This window comes from Hyaena hyaena, unplaced genomic scaffold (assembly GCF_003009895.1).
Source record: "Hyaena hyaena isolate Hyena2069 unplaced genomic scaffold, ASM300989v1 scaffold_10, whole genome shotgun sequence".
Taxonomy (NCBI): Eukaryota; Metazoa; Chordata; class Mammalia; order Carnivora; family Hyaenidae; genus Hyaena; species Hyaena hyaena.
The window spans coordinates 2,905,985-2,926,607 of record NW_024080642.1 but is presented as its reverse complement, the minus strand read 5'-3'; the positions used below and the strand labels follow the sequence as shown (position 1 = coordinate 2,926,607).

The following is a 20,623-nucleotide window of genomic DNA, read 5'->3' as shown; positions in this document are numbered from 1 at the left end:
AAAAAAAAATTGTTAACGCTTATTTATTTTTGAGAGAGAGAGAGAAACAGACAAGCGAGAAGGCAGAGAGAGAGGGAGACACAGAATCCGAAGCAGGCTCCAGGCTCTGAGCTGTCAGCACAGAGCCCGACGCGGGGCTCGAACCCACGAACCGCAAGATCATGACCTGAGCTGAAGTCAGATGCTCAAGCGACTAAGCCACCCAGGCGCCTCCCTCCCCAAAAATGTTTATAATAGTACTGAATGACCAGGCACTGCCCAACACACCTTCTACAACACCTCACAAGAGCCGAAAAGAAACCTATGCCTATTTCCTTTTAACGAACAAGAAGGCTGAGGTCCAGAAAGCTAAAGTAGTTGCCCAAAGTCACAGAGCAAGCCAGGAATAGAGTCCCGATGTGCATGTGACCTCCCCGCGAAGCCCATGCACACCCTGAGGTCCTCACTAGACCCCTCAATGGCCTCCTGGCACCCAAGGCCATCCTCCTCCGTGATGCCTTCATGACTGTGTTCAGGAGGCCACTACAATCCTGCAGCAAAAAGTGATGGGGCGCCTGGAAAACGCCTATGGGAATGCACCAAAAAGCAAAGAAAAAATGAGACAAAATGAAGGAAACCAGCTTTGCTGGGGGCAAGAAACCCCCGAAAAAAGAAGCCGGAGAGTGGTCAGCAAGAGCAGGTGTCAGAAGGGACAGAGCAGAGCCTGAGACGTGAAGCGCAGGGCACGCGGGCCTGGGGCTCCTGGAGAAGGGGGTGTGTCTGCTCCCACCCACTGCTCTCCCAGGCTCCATAAACGTCAGCTGAAACACACAGCGCATGGGATGCGGATAAAGCAAGAAGCAACAGAAAAGGCAGAAGCGGGGACACAGAACCAGGGGAATGAGTGGAACGGGAGTCGGGACTGCGGTGGCGTGACCACGGGCTCCGGTGGCCCATGGCGGGGCCGGAGACTCAGGGAGGTGATGCACCGGCCCTCACCCTCTGAGATCAGGGTCCAGGCGCAGCAGATTTGACTTCGCCGGAGAGATGTCCTCTCTGCAATGGATGGGCTGCCAGCAGCCAAAGGAAGCTTCTGGAAGACATCGAGAGGGTTCTTTCATGGGAAAGGAGTAGGGATTCCTCCCGCCTCCTAGGGTAGGCATGGCTCTGCCTGAAGGCAGAGGACTGGACTAGAAGACCTCCTAGGTCACTCTGCTTCCGTAAGGCCAACCACCTAGAGCCACCAGAGGGGAAATGCCAGAGGGGAAAGGCCATAGATGGCCCAGGACTTGGTCATCACTGAACTGGGAGATCACTATGTGGGGGTTCGCCAGACCATTCTCTCCACTCTTGCACATTTGAACATTTCCGTAAGAGAGGGTTCAAACAACATAAACTCAAACCCAGGCATTTCACCTAAAAATCACCAGGGCCTGGCCCGGGCGGGGGTGCTCAGGTCCCAGACAAAGCCCATCAGAGACAAACAGTGATTCTGGGCTAACAGATTTTTTGGGTGGAAGAGCGGGACGGAGTCTGCATATGCAAGTCAGGCAGCACCAGCAGGTCATTAAGATGGTGTTTCTGGCACGGCTCGGTCTCTCCTTAGCTGTGTGTCCCTGGGCAAGTCGCTTAACCTCTCTGCACCTCGGTTTCTCTGTAAAATGGGGATCACGATGGGACCTTCCTCACAAGGTTGCTGAGAGGAGTAAATGCCACATAAAACTCCTAACAGATCCTAATGTTTCCTTAAGATACATCCGTTTTGTAACATGTATAGTTATTTTGGAAACCATGCATCTATTTGGAGAAAATGAAAAAGGGTGAAACCGACCCCCTATTTCGGGGGTCTCGGGCAGTGGTGTGGGGTAGCACCTCTAGCCCACGTAGGGTGGCCCCGCAGACCCAGGCCCCCTTTAGCCAAGGGGGAGAGCCCCTCCCTTCAAAAAGCCAGCCCGAGAAACAGGAAGCTGCTTCCTTTCCTTTCCATTCTGAGCCAGCATTTCCTTTTTTGTTTTAAAAAGCATTCCGTGTCTGCAGCCCAGCCCTTCCCCTGCCCTGAGCAGCCCCAGGCTCAAACACACCCACAGCCTTGGCCATTGCTCTGGGACCCCTCTCGCCCACCGGCAGGGTCGTGGGGTTCCCGGCAAACTCACTGAGCATGCCCTTGACACGAGGCTAACGGGCACACGGGGACAGGGGCAGCAGGTGCAAGGACCCCAGGCACCCAGACCTCTGTGGGCACGCGTCCCTCGCCTCGCTGGAAGCACTAAGTGAAATAGGCCTGTAACTGCCAGCGTGGTGCCCGGAAGGCACTCTGCCTCCCTTTGTAAAGCACCTCCCTTGACAGAAGGGAACCTCCCACCGCTCAGCAAGTCTACGGGGTCACCAGCCCCTCCTCAGGCCACCCGATTTAAACTGGAATCTCAAATGGGACCCCAGCATGATCAAAACAGAAAGCTTAGCTGACACTAAGCCTACAGGCTCTGGTCTTTGTTTCCTGTTCATGGCCGAAGGCGGGATTTCCCCCAGCTATGTTCCCTGCTATAAAGATCCCTGGATAAATAGGTTTGGGAGCACTTGCTACAGGGCTTCTCAGAGCCTTTAAGACACTAATCATCTTCAGGCATCTCCAGAGCGGGGAGAGGGCTGATGTGGCACATTCTCAACCACGGAAGGCCTCTTTCACACATACGGTGCAGCAAAAGGTGGCTTTAAGCCCTTTCAAGGGCCCCACGCTGTGGGGGGAGGGGGCTCTCAAGATAGTGCCCAAAGATGGAGAGCATCCAAGTCACTTTTTAAATATGCCTATAATTGGGGCAGCTGGGTGGCTCAGTCGGTTAAGCGTCCCACTTCAGCCCAGGTCATGATCCCGCGCTTCATGGGTTCGAGCCCTGCGTCAGGCTCTGTGCTGACAGCCAGCTCAGAGCCTGGAGCCTGCTTCGGATTCTATGTCTCCCTCTCTCTCTGCCCCTCCCCCATACTGTCCCTCTGTCTCCCAACAATAAATAAACGTTAAAAATAAATTTAAGAAAATAAAATAAATATGCCTATAATTTTTTCCCAGGCAGCAAAACCCTGCACCCGGTCCTGCTTTATCCATGCCAAAACCAAACCCAAATTAACTGGCTAAACTGGGACTCCAAACCTTAAGGTGTCATGCCTCCCCACTCTGTGAGCAGTTTAGCTCAGTTTAGCTCAACAGGTCTGCAGAAAGCAAACCCCTCGGGATCAATGTTACCGATTGGAGTCTGTAGTTTATTCTATACAAAAAGTTATTTTTCCTAACCATAACTGGCCTGGTCCATGGGCTGCGGCAAGCTTTCTCTCGCCTTTTTTTTTTTTTTTAATTGCAAACACAAGTCTTCATTCATTCTTGCAATTATTCTGTGGGTGGGTCAATGAAGGGGGGGAGGGGCGGGGAGAAAAATGACAAGCAAACAGGATACTTGAGCTCCATTACTTTGAAAGGCAGTCTGCCCAGTTAAAACCCACTGCTGCCCACCAAGACCAGAATGGCAGAGAAATATACATGCATGTAAATATACAGGTTTTATACATGGCGGCAGTTTGAATCGAGGCTTTTTCTTTTGTTTTTTTTTAATGTTTTATTTATTTCTAGGAGAGAGAGAGACAGCGTGAGCAGGGGATGGTCAGAGAGAGAGGGAGTTACAGACTGAAACAGGCTCCAGGCTCTGAGTTGGCAGTCAGCACAGAGCCCGACGCGGGGCTCGAACCCACTAACCGCGAGATCATGACCTAAGCGAAAGTCGGACGCTTAACCAACTAAGCCACCCAGGCGCCCCAGAATCGAGGCTTTTTCAATGCCGATGAGAAAGAGTCATGCCTAAGGATGAACCACAAAGCATTTCTGATCCCGACATCTGGCCCCAGCGTCCACCTGTACATCGCTGCCTGGGGTCTGCGACAGGACAGAAAGACAAGATGGACACAAAGACGGTGGGTAGAGAGGGTGTGTCGTCTGGAAGTGTTGGTAAATAATTTTTAGCGTTATCTTGACATTAAAACCCACGGCAATAGCGTTTCGTGGAATATAATGCAAAATCTGTACAAATGTAAGGCAAACACTAGGCCCCACAGGAGTAAAAGTTCTTCCACCCAAGTCCCAGGAGATCTTTCAGTGGGAGGACGACAAAGTACATAGTCAGATTCAAATCCCATTGGTTAGACTGGTTTTCAAAAAAGGCTCCACCCACAGGGTACCCCAAGCAGCTCCCCAAGAATCTCTCCACTGCCCAGGGTCCCCAAGCCATAGGAGGACAAACCCGTTTGCTTCCTCTTGCAGGAAACTCCTGGAGGCAGAGGACCCCAGCAGCACAGGAGGGTGAGACGGCAGAGGCTGCTCCTGGCTATGAGTCTAGATGGTTTCGCGTCTCTCTCTCCAGGGCACCTCACGTCTGTATCCCAGCTCAGTGCTCTCCAGGGCACCTCACGTCTGTATCCCAGCTCAATGCTCAGTCTCTCCTCCACCCTTTGATAAGGTTAATTCTCTAACAAGTATTCCCACCAAATCCCCTGGCCCTCAGGCCTTCAGTGTCCTCACCTGCAAGATGTGAGGGCTGGACCAGATGGAAATCCCAAGATCCTTTGAAACCCCCGCTAAAGAGCTATCTGATCAGTATCCATGTCTACGGCTCAAGGGATAAAGACCTCACCGCATGGCTGTGCCCGGCCCAGAGGCAAAGAGTCCCGGGACACAGAAAGCCCTGAAAGCCCAGCACCCCCTCTGCTGTCTCGGTGCAAGGAAAAGTCCTTCTGATTGGTCAGCCCAAGCCCCCTCCCAACTTCACTGCAGGCAACCACAAAACCAGAACCCACAATCCTTGATACACACCCCAGAATGTCAGCCTCGGGGACCCTGTCCTAACTCCAGTTTACACTTCCCGGCCCGGCCTTAGTGGGGATGCAGATGGAGTGGCAGAGGGGTAAATGCATAAAGGCTGCCTTCAGAAGTCCTGGCATGCATGCTGGGGAAGGGGGAACCGATTTTGCCCTAAAGATTTTAAAGAATATGATTATGAGTGTTTGTGTTACTACACGTTGGCCTAGCAAATTCTCCTCCTAGGAAGGCACTCTGCAGCATGATTTATAATAGCAGGACTTGGAAACAGCCTGAATGGCCAACACGGGGATGACTGGTTCGATGAATTTATGGTATGACCACACGACGCAGCCACCGACAGTGACGACGTGTGTCCATGTGTATCGAAGCTAACAGAAAGCACTTCCAAGGCAATGCACGGAGTATGCACTGCAAGAATCTATGTGTACATCTGAATGCACGTGCAGAGGACTAAAAACACTGACGAACATACATCAAAATGTTAATTTTAAGAATTAACCAGGGGCGCCTGGATGGCTCAGTCGGTTAAGCATCCGACTTCAGCTCAGGTCATGATCTCGCGGTTTGTGGGTTTGAGCCCCACGTCGGGCTCCGTGCTGACAGCTCAGAGCCTGGAGCCTGCTTCAGATTTTGTGTCTCCTTCTCTGTCCGCCCATCCCTGCCTCATGCTCTGTCTTTCTCTGTCTCTGACAAATAAATAAACCTTAAAAAATTGAAAATTTTTTAAAAAAATTAACCAGATCCGGGGCGCCTGGGTGGCTCAGTCGGTTAAGCATTCGGATCAGGTCATGATCTTGCGGTTCGTGGGTTCGAGCCCCGCGTCAGGCTCTGTGCTGACAGCTAGCTCAGCCTGGAGCCTGCTTCCGATTCTGTGTCTCCCTCTCTCTCTGACCCTCCCCTGTTCACGCTGTTTCTCTCTCTCTCTCTCTCTCAGAAATAAATAAAAAATATTAAAAAAAAATTAACCAGATCCGAGAGCTGGCATGTGGGGGTGTTTTTTTTCTTGTGTTCATCTGTGTTTTCTTCCTCACGCTGGATCCAGATCATGATGTGTATTCGGAAATATTTTTTTTTTTACAAAGTAGAAAGCTAAGGAATACACTGCTTCTCAGAGGGGTTATTCAGAAAGATTAAGGCAGGTATCCATTTAAAAAATTATGAGCAAGTTGATCTCTAGGTAGCTTCTCATTTCTCAGTGACACCGACGCAGACTGGTTGCGTCAGAGTTTGTTGACAGAGGCCTGTCTTTGAGGACATGCTAGGCTGCACGTTAGGGAAGCAGCCCCGAGGCCAAGTTCAGAGGCCACAGAGCCTGGGGTGGGCCACCAAACACCCAGGCTGCTTTTTCTGTTCCGGCCACCCCCTTGGCCTCAGCGGCCAGGATCCAGATCCAAATCCCCACTAGGGCCGCTAGAGGCGGCTACAAGGTTCTGAAGGTAGGTTCTAAAACCCAGTCAACCCCAGTTGGGTCACCGACCCTCCTAAGGTTCTTGTGAGAGTTAAACAGGGCGACGTAGGCCAGGCGCCTAGCAGCGTGCAAGACACAGAACAGGTGAACAAGAAGAAAGTCTGCATGGCCTTTGAGCACACTGGGGGTGGTCGTGGAAGGCAAAGGCCATGCCCATGACCCTAAAAGGCACCCATGCGGCTTTCTCTTCAGACTGAACATGAGAGAAGACTCCATCTATTCTGAAAAGACATATACTTTTATTTTTTCATTTTTATTTTTTAATGTTTATTTTTGAGAGAAAGAAAAACAGGAGTGCGAGCGGGGGAGGGGCAGAGATAGAGGGAGACACAGAATCCGAGGCAGGCTCCAGGCTCTGAGATGGCAGTCAGCACAAAGCCTGATGCGGGGCTCGAACTCACGGATGGCAAGATCATGACCTGAGCAAGTCGGACACTTAACCGACTGAGCCACGCAGGTGCCCCAAGAGACATATACTCTTTAAAAAGTACAGCTTAGAGAGACTCGGTCGCAGGTTTTGCTGCTTCCCCCCACCCCCCACTGCAGATGTTGCACATGAATTTAGCCTCAATCCTTCCATCTTGACTCAGAGTTTACCTTTTGGGTCTACACTTGGAGGGCTACAGAACTATCCTCAGGTGCAAGATTAAAAAAAAAAAAAAAAAAACAAGGAAAAAGATAAGGGTTAATGGTCCCTGTTCTTGGTTATTTATGACACAGTTGGCATACTCTGTCCTTGAGGTAATAACTATGCCTTTGAGACCCCCCCTACGACCCTAAACCTGGCCTTCAGAATGACAAATGTTTTCCTACACACCAGGACAAAGGGCGCTCTCTTTATCACTTTGTAGCGTTTTTACAATAACTGCTCAATTCTGCTTCTGTACTGCCCGCTCGCCTGCTTGCTCATTACATAAAAAATATTTTTTTACTGTTTTATTTCTGAGAGAGAGAGAGGCAGCGTGAACAGGGGAGGGTTAGAGAGAGACGGAGACACAGAATCTGAAACAGGCTCCAGGCTCTGAGCTAGCTGTCAGCACAGAGCCTGACGCGGGACTCAAACCCACGAACTATGAGATCATGACCTGAGCCAAAGTCGGACGCTTAACCGACTGAGCCACCCAGGCGCCCCAACTTGCTCATTATAAAAAGCCCTAAGTCCTTGGACTCAGGGCCGCACACTTAAGAGTTCTGTGTTAACTCGGTCCCGGCTGGTAATAAAGACTCCCTTAATTCGGCTTCAGCGGTCTCGGTTGGTCTCTGTGTCTCTCGGCATAAGACCAGACGCGGCCACCAAGGACCAGGGCCTTCGCAGTCCCTCTCCAGGGCACAGCCAGCAGGGGGACCCAGATTACCTGTGGTGAGGAGTGCAGCCCCCTCGACGTGGGGCCAGCCCAGAGGGGAAGGAGGCATTCCCGCTGTCCCCAGGCAGCAAACGACACTCAGACTAGGCAGCAAAGGACACTCAGACTGACCTGGGCCTCAGCCTTCCTCCAGCACCACCCGCCCCTCCCCAGCATCCCCTCCCGGGGAGGACAGGGTGGCTTTCGTGGCGAGAAAGGAGTGAAGAGAAGTGCACGACCCTCTCCAGGCCACCACGGGGGAACGCGGGTGGCGAGGTTCACCAGGGCTGAAGCTGCCAAGGCAAAAGCAGACACCAAAGGGGGCAATGCCCCATCTCTGCATCCCTTCAGCTGTGGCGGGGTTAACACCCTCAGCGGGAGGGAGGCAGCAGCCATGACAATGGAGCAGGAGAGAGGGACACGCCCCACCCTGAAGCGATGGCCGATGGCCTGTGGGGAAAGGGAAGACCAGCCAGGAATGTCATTTGGGACACCAGGACTGTGGGAATGTTTCCCACAAAAACAGAAGGCTAGACTGGCCCACCGTTCCGGCACATTCCCCATCCCGGAGCACTTGGCAAGCCATGTTCCTGGAATCTCGACGGTTCACCTGCCTGGTTCCCCGTCAGGGTTCAAGTTTCCCCGGAGAGCAGAAGAGCACCCCGCCTACCTCGGGATCCTTGCCAGGGAGGCTGCAGCTAGTCCAGCAGGCAAACCAGCCACGAGGGACGTTGAGTGAAAGGATGTTCACGCAAGCCTGGAGGGCCTGATGGGGGAGGTGGATAGGGACCACGGTGGGGGGGGGGAGGGGGACTCAGTACTCCAAACGGCAGGGTTCTGTCCTCCCTCACTATCAAGCTGGGTAAAGGGCAAGCCCCGCTGACCTTCCGAAGAGCAGCCTCCTGGCTCCAGGGAGACTCAGAGAAGTGGCCGAAAGGCAGACTGTACTTATCACAGCTCCTCAAGGTTCCTTCCTGGGCAAGGCCCAAGGGCAAGGTCCCCAAGAGCGGATTCCTCCAAATCAGCTTGCATAGGGAGGAGTTTCTCCCTATAACAGCACAAGGTAGAGGGGGCGCCTGGGTGGCTCTATCCGTTGAGCGTCTGACTTTGGCTTCAGTCATGATCTCGCGGTTTCTGAGTTCAAGCCCTGCGTCGGGCTCTGTGCTGACAGCTCAGAGCCTGGAGTCTGCTTCACATCCTACCTATGTCTCCCTCTCTCTCTGCCCCTCCCCTGCTCACGCTGCCTCTTTCTCTCTCTCAAAAATAAACATTAAAAGAATTTTTTTAAAGAGCACAAGGTGGAGAGAGGGTATGCCTTGGCCTGTTCTGGAAAGTACTAGCAGCCTGGCAGAAGAGGGCAAAGTTACAAAGCCACTGGTGAATCTGCACAAGGCACCACTACCTCCCGGGAGCTCAGCACAGACTCAGCCCACAAAGCATGAATAAATTAGGGAATGAAGGGGCATGGGGCTCCAGGCCCGGCTGGCTGCGAGGCCAGCCAGGAGTCCCTACTGAGCACATCTGGGACCGAGAACATTCTGACCCACCTCCGTGGAATTCTCAGACCCCCCAGGAGGGTCTGGCGGAGGCGGGACACAGGTTCTGCAAGGATGAAGTAGCCTCACAGCTTTGTTTACAAATTCAGACTCCAAGTTCAAGAGTCTGTCACCCTCCCTCCCCCCCTAGAGAGAAAAAAGTTGTGTGGTGAAGGTTGGTGGATTTCCAGGAAATATTAGGAGCCTGAGAAGGTTCCAGCACGCCGGCCGGCAGGTAGGAGGCAAACATTAAACGCCGGTTCCTTCCACCCTTGAATCCAACCTGAACCGCAACACACAGAAAAGTCATCACAAGACCAGCCAGAGGCGCTGGCCCCCCCCCTCGCCCCCGCACATCATCACAGCCTGTGACCTAGGGGACCAGCAGCTGTGCCCAGTTCAGGGGCTCCGAGAGGCATCCCCCGTGCTGTTTCTCCCAGCGAGTGCTTATTTAACGAGGGCCAGGGGCACCTGGGGGGCTCAGTCAGTTAGGTGTCTGACTTCAGCTCAGGTCATGATCTCGCGGTCCGTGAGTTCGAGCCCCGTGGAGGGCTCTGTGCCGACAGCTCCGAGCCTGGAGCCTGCTCCGGATTCTGTGTCTCCCTGTCTCTCCGCCCCTCTCCACTCATGCTCTGTCTCTCTCACTCTCAAAAATGAATAAATGTTAAAAAAAATTTTTTTTTTTTTAATGAAAACCAGAGTGGGCTGGGGTTCCTTCGATCCTGGGAGCAGTCTGGTGCGGTTGCATCAGCCAAGACCTCTGGGGAGCCCCTTTCTTCAAGAGCAAGGAATCCAGGGCTGCCTCTAGGAGGCAAGAGCCAGCTCTAGAGAAGTACCTTCCCCCCTAAAGGTGGCCTGTGGCATGAATGCCACTGGACCCTCACCAGGGTAAATTTATAGGCAGAATCCTTCATTAGCAGGACACAAACTTACAGGCCCACAACACTGTGGGTTTATGCCGTCTCATCCCCATTTTACAGATGGGAAAGTTGAGGTTCCAAAGTCACAGGACTGGCCCAAGGTCACACAGACAGACCACCCCACACCCCCTCCAGACCTGAGTTCAAAACTGTCTGCCACGTTGTCCCCATTGGCAGAATTCTTCGACTAATACACTTCCCCCCTGTTTTATCGGTTTCCTAAATCTGGATTTTACAACTGCTTTTAAACAGGGGCGTGTGTAACAAACGTCTGGTTCAACCCAACTGAGGCCCCTTCACCAAACCACAGAATTTGAGCCTCAAGGGCCTACAGGAGGAGATCCGGAGATCCGCCCCAACCTCCCAGTGCAGGTTAGGAGGCTGAGACCTCCAGGGCAAAGAGATTCATTCAAATTAGCCGGAGGCAGCTTTAGGGAACCGGTTTCTGAGGTCTAAATTCCCATTCCCAAAAAACCAAAGCGGGTCCTGCCTTTTCTCGGAGTCAGGTGAACCCAAATCCAATGGAGAGAACACGGGGCTGGGTACTGGTTCTCGTTTACACCGCAGATTCCCTCTGGACCTCTGGATGGGTTTTCTGGCCGTCAGAGACCATCATCCAATAAACCCCCAGGAGGGAGGCCCCTGAAACACAGCTCACAGACCTAAACAGCGATGCTTTCGGAGGGGGGCGGCAAAGCCATGCCTTTGTTAAAATGAATGACTCTGGAAATCAGGGCACCTAGAAGGCAAAATACCGTTTCCAGAGGATGAGCAGAATACAGTCCTCCTGGGTCTACTCTGGGAACCAAGGGCTCTTCAGGGCCCCATGGGGACAATCCGAGAGGTCAACGCAGAGAACTTTCTCTCTCTCCTGTCGGTAACACAGCAGTCCAAGCAACCGCATGCGGCCGGCCCAGCATGATCCGCCTCCCACAACTGAGCCGCACAGGCCCCCCATTGTGTCGGCTCAAACACTGAACTTTGCTGGGCAAACACATTCGGCTGTGTTCAAGAAGAAACCAGTTTCCCTCGCCACTTGGAAAACAGCAGCACACACGCAAGAAGGGACAGCTTGGGGGACGGGGGGGGGTGTTGCTGGTGCCTGGTTGCTTTTTGAAGCAAAGCCCTTGGGTCAGTCCTGCTACGGCAACTGTAACAAAAATAAGAATAGCCGGCACTCGTGAGACGCTTTGCTTCCAACGTCCGCGGTGTTGTAGCTTTGAAGAAAACACAACTGCGGGAGAGAAGTCACCCGCGAACACTGTGGATCAAACAGGGACTTGGGCTTCTGATGGGCTTATGACAGCTGGCAGAGGCAATGAGCAGTAAATGGTGGGGTGAGGGGGGCCTGTTAGGTTGAGAAATTAAGGTTCCCCTAGACAAAACATCCCCAGATCGCGGAAAGCCAGAGGTGCCCGTGCAAGGCGGAAAGAAGCCACTTTTTGGAGTCGGGGTTGCAGTGAAGTGGTCCCTGGAATGTTACGGTCTTTCCAGGCTCAGGACAAAAGCTAGTTGGGAAGGCACTAGTTTCCCTCTATTGTGGAGGGGGGCGCGAGGGGGGAGGGCGAGAGCTCCCCCCTCCCCCATTCTGAAAACCCAACCACCCTTTTGACTGGTTCTTCCAAATCCTTTTAATACTGTACCTCCCGCTATAATTTGAGGGAGGAGGGCCTGCATGTTTTATTTCTTCTTTACACCGGAGACTCTCTCCCCCTGAACCCCTTAAACAGTGTCATCTTCCTACCAAAGGCGGCGTGCCCCAGCATAATCCTTCCTAAACCAAAATCCAATGTTTGTGGAGGAGTGGGGGAGTCGGTGGGTAACTGTATTTTGAGCCGTGAAAGGCTGGGGCTGTGCGAAAGGAAAGCATCAAATGCCTGAGCAATAAATATGCAGTTTCAGCAAACGCGTTTTGAAAAGCGGCAGACGAAAATCCCGGAGGAGAGGGAAGAAAGGAACAAGCCGGGAGTCTGGGGCGTGAGGGAAAGGCAGAGAATGGCGGGCCTGTGATCACACTTCGGGGGACGCCCCCCCTCCCGCTCCTCGTCACCCCGGCCCACGGCGGCTCGCCTCGGTCACACAGGGAAAAGTCCAGCGTGTGACTCAGGAGGAGAATGAGTCCTGCGGCCCCGCAAACTGGGCGGGGGCGGGGATGGGGAGGCAGGGGATGCCCGCGCGCAGCCCACCCCGCCCACGGGCTCCTCCAGCCTCCACCCCTGGTCCCACTCCGCCCCTCCCCCCAAATCCCGCCCAAGGTGAGGGGCTGCTCCTGGGTCCCCAGGCTGCCGCAACTGCGACTGGAGGAGGGAGAGGAAGCCTCCAAGGGGCGACGCGGGCTCCAGGCTGCATCCGGGAAGGAGCGCCCCGGGGCATCGCGGGAGGGGCTGGGGGGGGGGGGGCCGCGGCCCCCTTACCTCCAGCGTCCGGATCTCCTGCTGGGTGAGGTCGTTGGACACGGCGCACTTGGTGCGCAGCCCGCGCAGGCTGCCGATGGAGATGTCGATGAGCTTCTGGAGCTGCCCGCACTGCTGCAGCGCCCGGCTGGCCGCGGCCCCGGGGCCCCCGTCCGCGGCCGCCGCGGCCCCCCCGCCGCGACCCTCCTTCTTCTCCCCCATCGCGGCCGCGCGCAGCGCCGCTCTATCCATGCCTCGGCATCGGGGCCGCTGGGTGGCCGAGGCGGGGGGAGCCCGGGGGGCGCGGGCGCCTCGGGGTGGGGGTGGGGAGGGCCGGACGATGAGCGCTCCTCGGCACCGCCGGAGCCCGGACGCTAGACCCGCCGGCCGCCCGGCCCGCCGCTCCCGCCCGCCCAGCCGCGGTGGCAAAGCGAAAGCCGCGGCGACCCGACGGCTGCGGCTCCCGGAGCTTTTAAGCGGCAGCGGGGGCCGGGTCAGGGCAGCCGGGCATGCTGGGACTTGTAGTCCGCGCCGCGCACCTGCCGCCCGACCCGCGCCCTCGGGGCCCGCGTCCGCGCCCGGCGCCCGGCGGGCCAGGCCTTCCCCTTGGCGGCGGGCTCCGGTCGTGCGGGAGCGCCCCGCCCCTGCGCTCCGGGAGTGGCCGCCGCACGCCAGCTCCTCCCCCGGGCGCCCAGAACCGGGAGGGCCTCGTCTCCCCGCCCCCTCCACTCCTGCCTCCGGCCTAGGGGCTTCCCACGACCCCCGGATGGGGCGGGGCAGGGGCCGGGGGCCCCTGGATGCGAGGAGGGTGTGCTTCCTGCAATTCTGCCGCAGTGGCCGAACCCTGGAAGATGGGGACAGTGGAAGTTCCAGAATTTCTGTGTTGGTTTGGGGGCCGCCATCTAGTGGGAAGGGGCCTAAAGTACTTGTCCGCTGAGCTCGGACTCTCGATTGTCTTCGCCAAAGGAAATGGAGAAAGGCGTCAGAGCTTTCTTCAGGCTCGTATTTACCCATCAAAATAAGTATCCCATCCCTATGCCACCCCTGCGCAGCAGGCCGATCCAGACGCCTGGGGTGACACGTGGTCTTGTCACTTGGGGCGCTCTAGAACAGACAGCCTGGGTTCAAATTCACACTCTACCTAGCTGGGTGACGGCTGAGCTGTGAGCTCACCTCTGAGTGTCTGAGTTTTCTCATGAGTAAAACTGGGGTGATAATAGTGCCTATTTTCTAGGGTTCGTATAAAGAATGAGTTAAATTGATCACTGACACGTGGAATCACTGGATAAATGCTGGTAATTGTTACCAACCTCAGATCGCCTAAATCATGGCCCCAGACGTCCGCGGTGCCACGCGCCCAATACCGCTACTGGCCTGTGTGCGCAGGCCCTTTCTGTTTTCTTTGCCTCTTAACTCGGCGTTCAAGCCGCGACCCATCCCGCCACCCTCCCCTCCCACCCCCTGCCGGGTCACGTGTGTCCTGTTGGCAAAACTGAAGAGCCGGGACTCTTCATCAAAAGCGCACCATCCATACTTCCAACATCTGCGAACCAGAAGAAATGTCCGTCAGAATGTAAGCGCCTTGACTGCAGACGTGGCTAAATAATTTATCTTTGTATTCTCTTTCTAGAGCCAAACGCAACACAGGGCCCGCAGTAGGAGCTCAGTAAAGCTGTGCGGCCCATGTCATGAATTCTTCAGGCCCATCCTATGCTGCGTTTCTCCTATCTTTCAGGCCATTTCAGAGAAATGGGCACTTTCCTTGTGTCTTTCCTTCTCCCCACCCAGCCCCCCTTTTTTTTGAAGGAGACTTGAACAGGAGATCGTATCTAAGCATCATATTCCTACCTAAAGTCCACACACAGTACTGGGGGGCAGTTTATGTTAAACCTTCCTTGGGGCTCTGGGTGGCTCAGCCAGTTGAGCGTGTGTCTTCGGCTCAAGTCATGATCTCATGGCTCCTGAGTTTGAGCCCGGAGTCCAACTCTGTGCCGACAGCTCAGAGCCTGGAGCCCGCCTCGGATTCTGTATCTCCCTCTCTCTCTGCTCTTACCCTGCTCACGCTGTCTTGATCTCCTCCAAAAATAAATAAACATTGGGGCACCTGGGTGGCTCAGTCACTTGAGTGTCTGAGTCAGCTCAGGTCATGATCTCACGGTTCGTGGGTTTGAGCCCTGCGTCAGGCTCTGTGCTGACAGCTAGCTCAGAGCCTGGAGCCTGCTTCCAATTCTGTCTCCCTCTCTCTCTGACCCTCCCCTGCTCTCTCTCGCGCGCTCTCTCTCTCTCTCTCTCTCTCAGAAATAAATAAAACGTTAAAAAGGTTTTTAATAAACAAATAAACATTTAAAAATTTTTTTTTCTTTTAAATGTTTTATTAATTTCTAGGAGAGAGAGAGAGAGACAGCCAGCGTGAGCAGGGGAGGGTCACAGAGAGAGGGAGTCACAGACTGAAACAGGCTCCAGGCTCTGAGCTGGCAGTCAGCACAGAGCCCGACGCGGGGCTCGAACCCACGAACTGCGAGATCATGACCTAAGCGAAAGTCGGACGCTTAACCGACTAAGCCACCCAGGTGCCCCAAACATTTAAAAATTTTAAACCTTCCTTTAATGTCATTTGAAATTTCAAAACTAAAATACAAAACTATAACTTCAAAAGGTGCTTTTGCAAACTAACCCCTCCTCTGAAGATTTTCTGAAACACAAGGGGCTTCCTCCCTAATTCTTGACCCTTCCCACTAAGAATCGCTACTCCATTCCTCACTTAATTTAAAACAGGACCCTCTGTACTGTATCTGTGAAGCCCCCAACCCTGTTACCTTAGCCCAGCCCATGGCCCCTACAGGAATAGTAATTGCCCCCAAATTGAAACTGTGTAACCGCTGTTCTCAAACTTAACTGTGAATCAGAATCTCCTGAGGGGCTTGTGAACAGGCAGGGCGATGGACCCCCACCCCCCGCCACACACACACACACACACACACACACACACACACACACACTCAGGGCTTCTGATTCAGTAGCTGGAGGGTGGGGCTGGATAATTTCCATTTCTAACAAGTTCTCGGTGAGGCTGATTCTGTGGGGTCTGGGAGCCTGAACTTTAAAAAGGTTGGTGCAGGGGTGCGCCTGGGTGGCTCAGTCGGTTAAGCGTCTGACTTCAGCTCAGGTCATGATCTCACCTTCCCGAGTTCGAGCCCCCACGTCGGGTTCTGTGCTGACAGCTCAGAGCCTGGAGCCTGCTTCAGATTCTGTCTCCCTCTCTCTGCCCCTCCCCCCTCTCAAAAATAAATAAACATTAAAAACAATAATAAACTAAAAAGGTTGGTGCAGAGGAAGGTGAGTGGGCCCAGGGAACTATCGCAAGGGACGGCCCATAGTGTGCCCTGGCTGGTTCAGCGGCTCTGTTCAGTAGCCAGAGCTGTCGGGTTTGAGCGGAATGACTCACTTCGGACTCAATTCACAAGAGGTTTCTTGGTAAGTGCCTATTTATGCATTTACATCAAGCTGTGCTTGCCGCTGGGGCCTGGTTGACACATTTTCCCCCCAGGGCCCTTTTATGTAGGAAGCCGCAGCCCGAGAAGGGTGACTGCCAGCCGGGGAGCGGCGTGAGAGCTGGAGCCGGGACAAACCCCTCTTCCCGGGCTGCTGTCTTGCCAGGCTCCGTGTGGCCGCTCAGTCCCCCTTCTGCGGACACGGTCTGCCTTCTGCCCATTCAGTGAGCCACCCCTTTCCTCCCGGAGGCCCCGCGGGCTCTGGCGTCTGTCAGCCACACTCTTACACCACCACCTCCTGGAGTTGCGGGAAGCTCGGCTTTAATAATAATCCCTTCATTCATCCCTTTAGCATTCAGGAAGTATTCCTCAAGTGCTAAGCCCTATTCTGGGCTCCAGGAAACAGGAGCGGGCAAAAAAAAAAAAAAAAAAAAAAAAAGCTTGCCCTCCGGGAATTTATATTCTGGGGAGAGAAGACAGATCATACATAAGTAAGTAGAATGCCCAGGATGGTGGGGGATAACAGGTGCGAGGGCACAGGAAAGAGCCGGCGGAGAAGGGTCAGGGAGGGGGGCCTTTGCAACCTTCCCCGGAGCTGTTTCAGGGAGTGGGGTTCACCATTCTGTCCCTGAGCGGGGCCATATGACCCCGAGCAAGCCTTCTCTTATCTCAAAGTCTTTCTCCTCATTTGCAAGATGGAGGGCACAGGAGAGAAATCTGCAAAGTGATGGTCGCGGAGTAAGTGTTCGATGTATTTCTTTGTACTTATGGGTGAGATACTGAGCGCAGGCTCTGTTCCAAGAGCCTTGGTTAACTCAACTAACTTTCCATCGCCGCCCTCCAGAGTGAGCGTCTCCTAGTTCAGTGAATTCGTCCATTATGTGGTGCTTCTTGGGTTGACCTTCACCCCCAGACCCTTGAGACTTTTCGTGTGGCATGGTCAGGACAGAGAGGTCACTTCTTCCCTCCCCCCTCCCTCTGCCTCAGGCACCTGCGTGTTACCGAGCACGCGAAGCTTTCCAAGCTTGCACAACCCCGCATGCATCTCAGCACTGCGACAGCTGTGCGAGCATGTTCTTGCCTAGACCCAGAAAGCGCAAGAAGGGCACCCGCCTCGGGCCGGGCTCTGGGATAGACCAGGTTAAGGAAACGAATTCACGTGGCACAAACCTGAGAGCGGAGACAAGAAGTTAACAACAAATATACTGCTACCAGAGTAAATTCGAAGAAAGATAAGTGTCATGAAGGGGGAGGAGCCCAGAGCTAATAGCAAGTCCCCAGGTACAAGGTTCTTCTCTAGCTCAAGTGGTCCGAGAAATATTGACTGATCTTGAACTAAGATCTAACTAAAGAGGAGGCGCAAGCTCGGTGGAACTCTGGGAAGGGAGCGTTCTAGGCAGTGGGAACATCATGTGCAAATGTCCTGAGGCAGGAACAACTCGGCCCACTCCAGGAATAGAATGAAAAGGCCAGTGTGGCCACAGCACCGGGAGAAAAAAGCGGGGGTCACAGAGGACAGGGGCGGCTTGCTGAAAAGGGGCCTGGTGCAGTAGGACTTGGTCAGGAAGTTTGGATTTTTCTCTCTGTGCCTCCTTAATGTGGTCCAAGATTCCCGCATTGGCTGGGAGCTCCTGAGTCGTGCAAGGTCTCCAGCCCTCCCCAGATCAACTATGAATCACAGCCCGGGGTTTTAGCAAGATCCCCATGTGACTTGAATGTATGTTAACATTTGAGAAGCATAGCTCTCTAGGTACATGGAAAGAAAGCCGCACTCCTGACGATTGTAAGTGTTCCAGAGATCTCTCTGGCCACCGCATGAAGGAAGAGTGGATGTTAGAGAGGCCGGGCAAAAGCAGGGCCACTGGTTTTGAGACTGTGGCAGTGGCCCAGGTGAGATCACAAGAGCAGGGGGGCGAGGAGGAGACAGAGGATGTAGAGCGGATGCCTGACAGCCGATGGGTTGAACGTGGAAGGAGGGAAGAAATGATCTGGGCCATCTTGGCCTCTGTCGCCCCAAAGAGACCGTAGGGCACGGTCAGAGGTACCCTACCCTGTGGTCAGGGGTGGCCACACCCACTCTCCCCATCTCTCACCTCCACCCCCAGCATCATGGCAGTACTGACAGTTGGCAGGTTTCTTTAACAACCTAGGGGCAGCCCAGGAGAAGCTTTGCTTTCCTGCATTTCCTCTTAAATTATCCAGGAAATGCTTGGAGTCACGCTGGAGAGATCAACCCTATTAGCTGTTACCTGTGCTCATTCATTCACTCATTCATCAAATATTCACAGAGCCCCTGACATGTGCTTAGCATCGTGCTAGTCTCTGGGAACAGAACAGTAAGTGATACATCACTTTAGAGTTTATGAAAAGACCCCTTGGAAAGGAAAGCTCACAGCAACCTGTGCTCACTTCCAGAGGCTTCTCCCATGTCACGCGCCAGCTAGAAAACGCACGGGGTCCCTGCTGACCTCAGGGTGTGAAGTATGACTTCCTGAAACAAGGCCCACGAAGCCCTTCGTGCCCAGGCCCTGCTGACCAGCTCAGGTTCATGTGCCACTCAAGGCTGTTTTCGGGTCAATGTCCCAATTCTAAGAATCTGGTGAAAATAAAAAGCGTGTCTCCGGAAAGCAATAACAGACATACACTCACAATTGTGATACAACTTCGTGGGCTTTGCGGAACCTCCTTAAGGGTATATCCATGAACCGCAGGGCTGTTGACAAGCTTGGGAACCCTGCTTCACTGGTGACCTTGACCTCTTTCACTCAACACTCGTGGGTCAATCCATGGAGGTTCGTGTCACCGGGACTTGCCCGGGCTGTCACTTCTGCCTCCGGTGCCTTCCTGTCCACCTCTCCTACATATGTTTCCACTCATCTATATGTAGATCGAGCTCACATGCCCCTCACCCCTTTCCCACGGCAGAATCAGTCTTTTTTTTTTTTTTTTTCCCCAAGGGTTGGGGAACAAAGAGGGAAAACGAGAGGATCCCAAGCAGGTTCCACACTGTCAGCGCAGAGCCCGATGTGGGGCTAGAACTCAAGACCCTCAAGATCATGACCTGAGCCGAAAACGAGTCAGACGAGGGGCGCCTGAGCGGCTCAGTTGGTTGAGCGTCCGACTTCAGCTCCGGTCCTGATCTCACAGTTCATGAGTTCGAGTCCCGCATTGGTCTCTGTGAGTTCAAGCCCTGCTTCGGGCTCTGTGATGACAGTTCGGAGCCTGGAGCTTATTTCAGATTGTGTCTCCTTCTCTCTCTGCCCCTCCCCTGCTTATGCTCTATCTCTCTCTCAAAAATAAGTAAACATTAAAAAAAAAAATAAAAGAGTCAGACGATTAACCAACTGAGCCATCCCGGCGCCCCCAGAATCAATCTTTGTAATTTCCAAATGCCTACAGACCTTTGCACACACCACATATTTTCGTTTCTTCCCCTGCCTGTTTCCCTGACTGGATAATAAGACTTCTTGGACTCAAATAGATTTTATATGACCTTGGGAAAGTTTCTCACCTTCCTGAGCTTGTATTCCCTCATCTATAAAAATGAGTATAATAATCTGTCCCTCCAGGGTGAAGGAAATAGGCCTACGGGCGCCTGTCTGGCTTAGTCAGTTAAGCGTCCAACTCTTGATTTTGGCTCAGCTCATGATCTCACAGTTATGAGATCGAGCCCCACGTTGGGCATGGAGCCTGCCTAAGATCTCTGTCTCTTTCTCCCTCTGCTCCTCCCCTACTCAAACGCCATCATGCCTGAGCTGTCTCTCTCTCTCCCTCAAAATAAATAAATAGGGGCTCCTGGGTGGTTCGGTCAGTTGAGCGCCTGACACCGGCTCAGGTCACGGTCTCACGGTCTGTGAGTTCGAGCCCGGCTCGCTGCTATCAGCCTGTCAGCCCAGAGCCCCCTTCAGATCCTCTGTCTCCCTCTCCCTGCCCCCTCCTGCTTGCGCTGTCTCAAATAAATAAACATAAAATAAATAAAATGAAATAAATCAATTAAATCAGGTGGATAGGCCTGGCACACAACAGGGCTTAATACGTTCTCTAGCGAACAAATAACAGATTGCATTTTACAGACAAAGAAACCAGGACCTCTCTGTGAAACACTGACCCCTGTGTGGCCCCGGGTGCTCCCTCTAGAAGAAGTCACGGCCACCTGTAGCGTGTGCTCAGAACCCACTCTGGGTCAGGCCACAAGAAGGAGCCAAGTCGAAAAGTGTCCTTCTCAGCCCTGACACGGAAGTCACTCAAGTCACCACCTGCTCTTTCAGGCGGCCTGGCGAGGAGAAACCCTCCCAGGGAAGGCCGGAGGTGATGTGGGTACCCTCTTCCCTCCCATTCACCTCTTCCAAACCATGTACTCTCCTCCACTTTCTTTTATATAGTTTTTTACGTTTACTTATTTTGAGAGAGAGCGAGCAAGCAGGGGAGGGGCAGAGGGAGAGAGGGAGGGAGGGAGAATCCCAAGCAGGCTCTGCACTGTCAGCACAGAGCCCGACGTGGGACTCGAACCTGTGAACTGTGAGATCGTGACCAGAGCCCAAACCAGGAGTCAGACGCTTAACGGACTGAGCCATCCAGGCGCCCCACTACTCTCCTCCACTTTCAAATCCTTGCCCTTCCGAGGTCCCCCGGG

General features: G+C 53.8%; 1 protein-coding gene across 4 annotated transcripts in view; it reads right to left on the bottom strand.

Annotated features, from left to right (window-relative positions):
- Positions 1-13,040, bottom strand: part of KSR1 (kinase suppressor of ras 1) — a 176,239-nt gene extending 163,199 nt beyond the window's left edge. For 2 of the 4 annotated variants that reach the window (XM_039252658.1, XM_039252661.1), the window contains exon 1: positions 12,521-13,040. In XM_039252658.1, the coding sequence (XP_039108589.1) occupies positions 12,521-12,751 (231 nt within the window). In that variant the 5' untranslated portion in view covers positions 12,752-13,040. The remainder of the gene's footprint in view (positions 1-12,520) is intronic. The other 2 variants (XM_039252652.1, XM_039252656.1) reach the window with 2 other exon arrangements.
- Between the last annotated feature and the right edge of the window lie 7,583 nt (positions 13,041-20,623).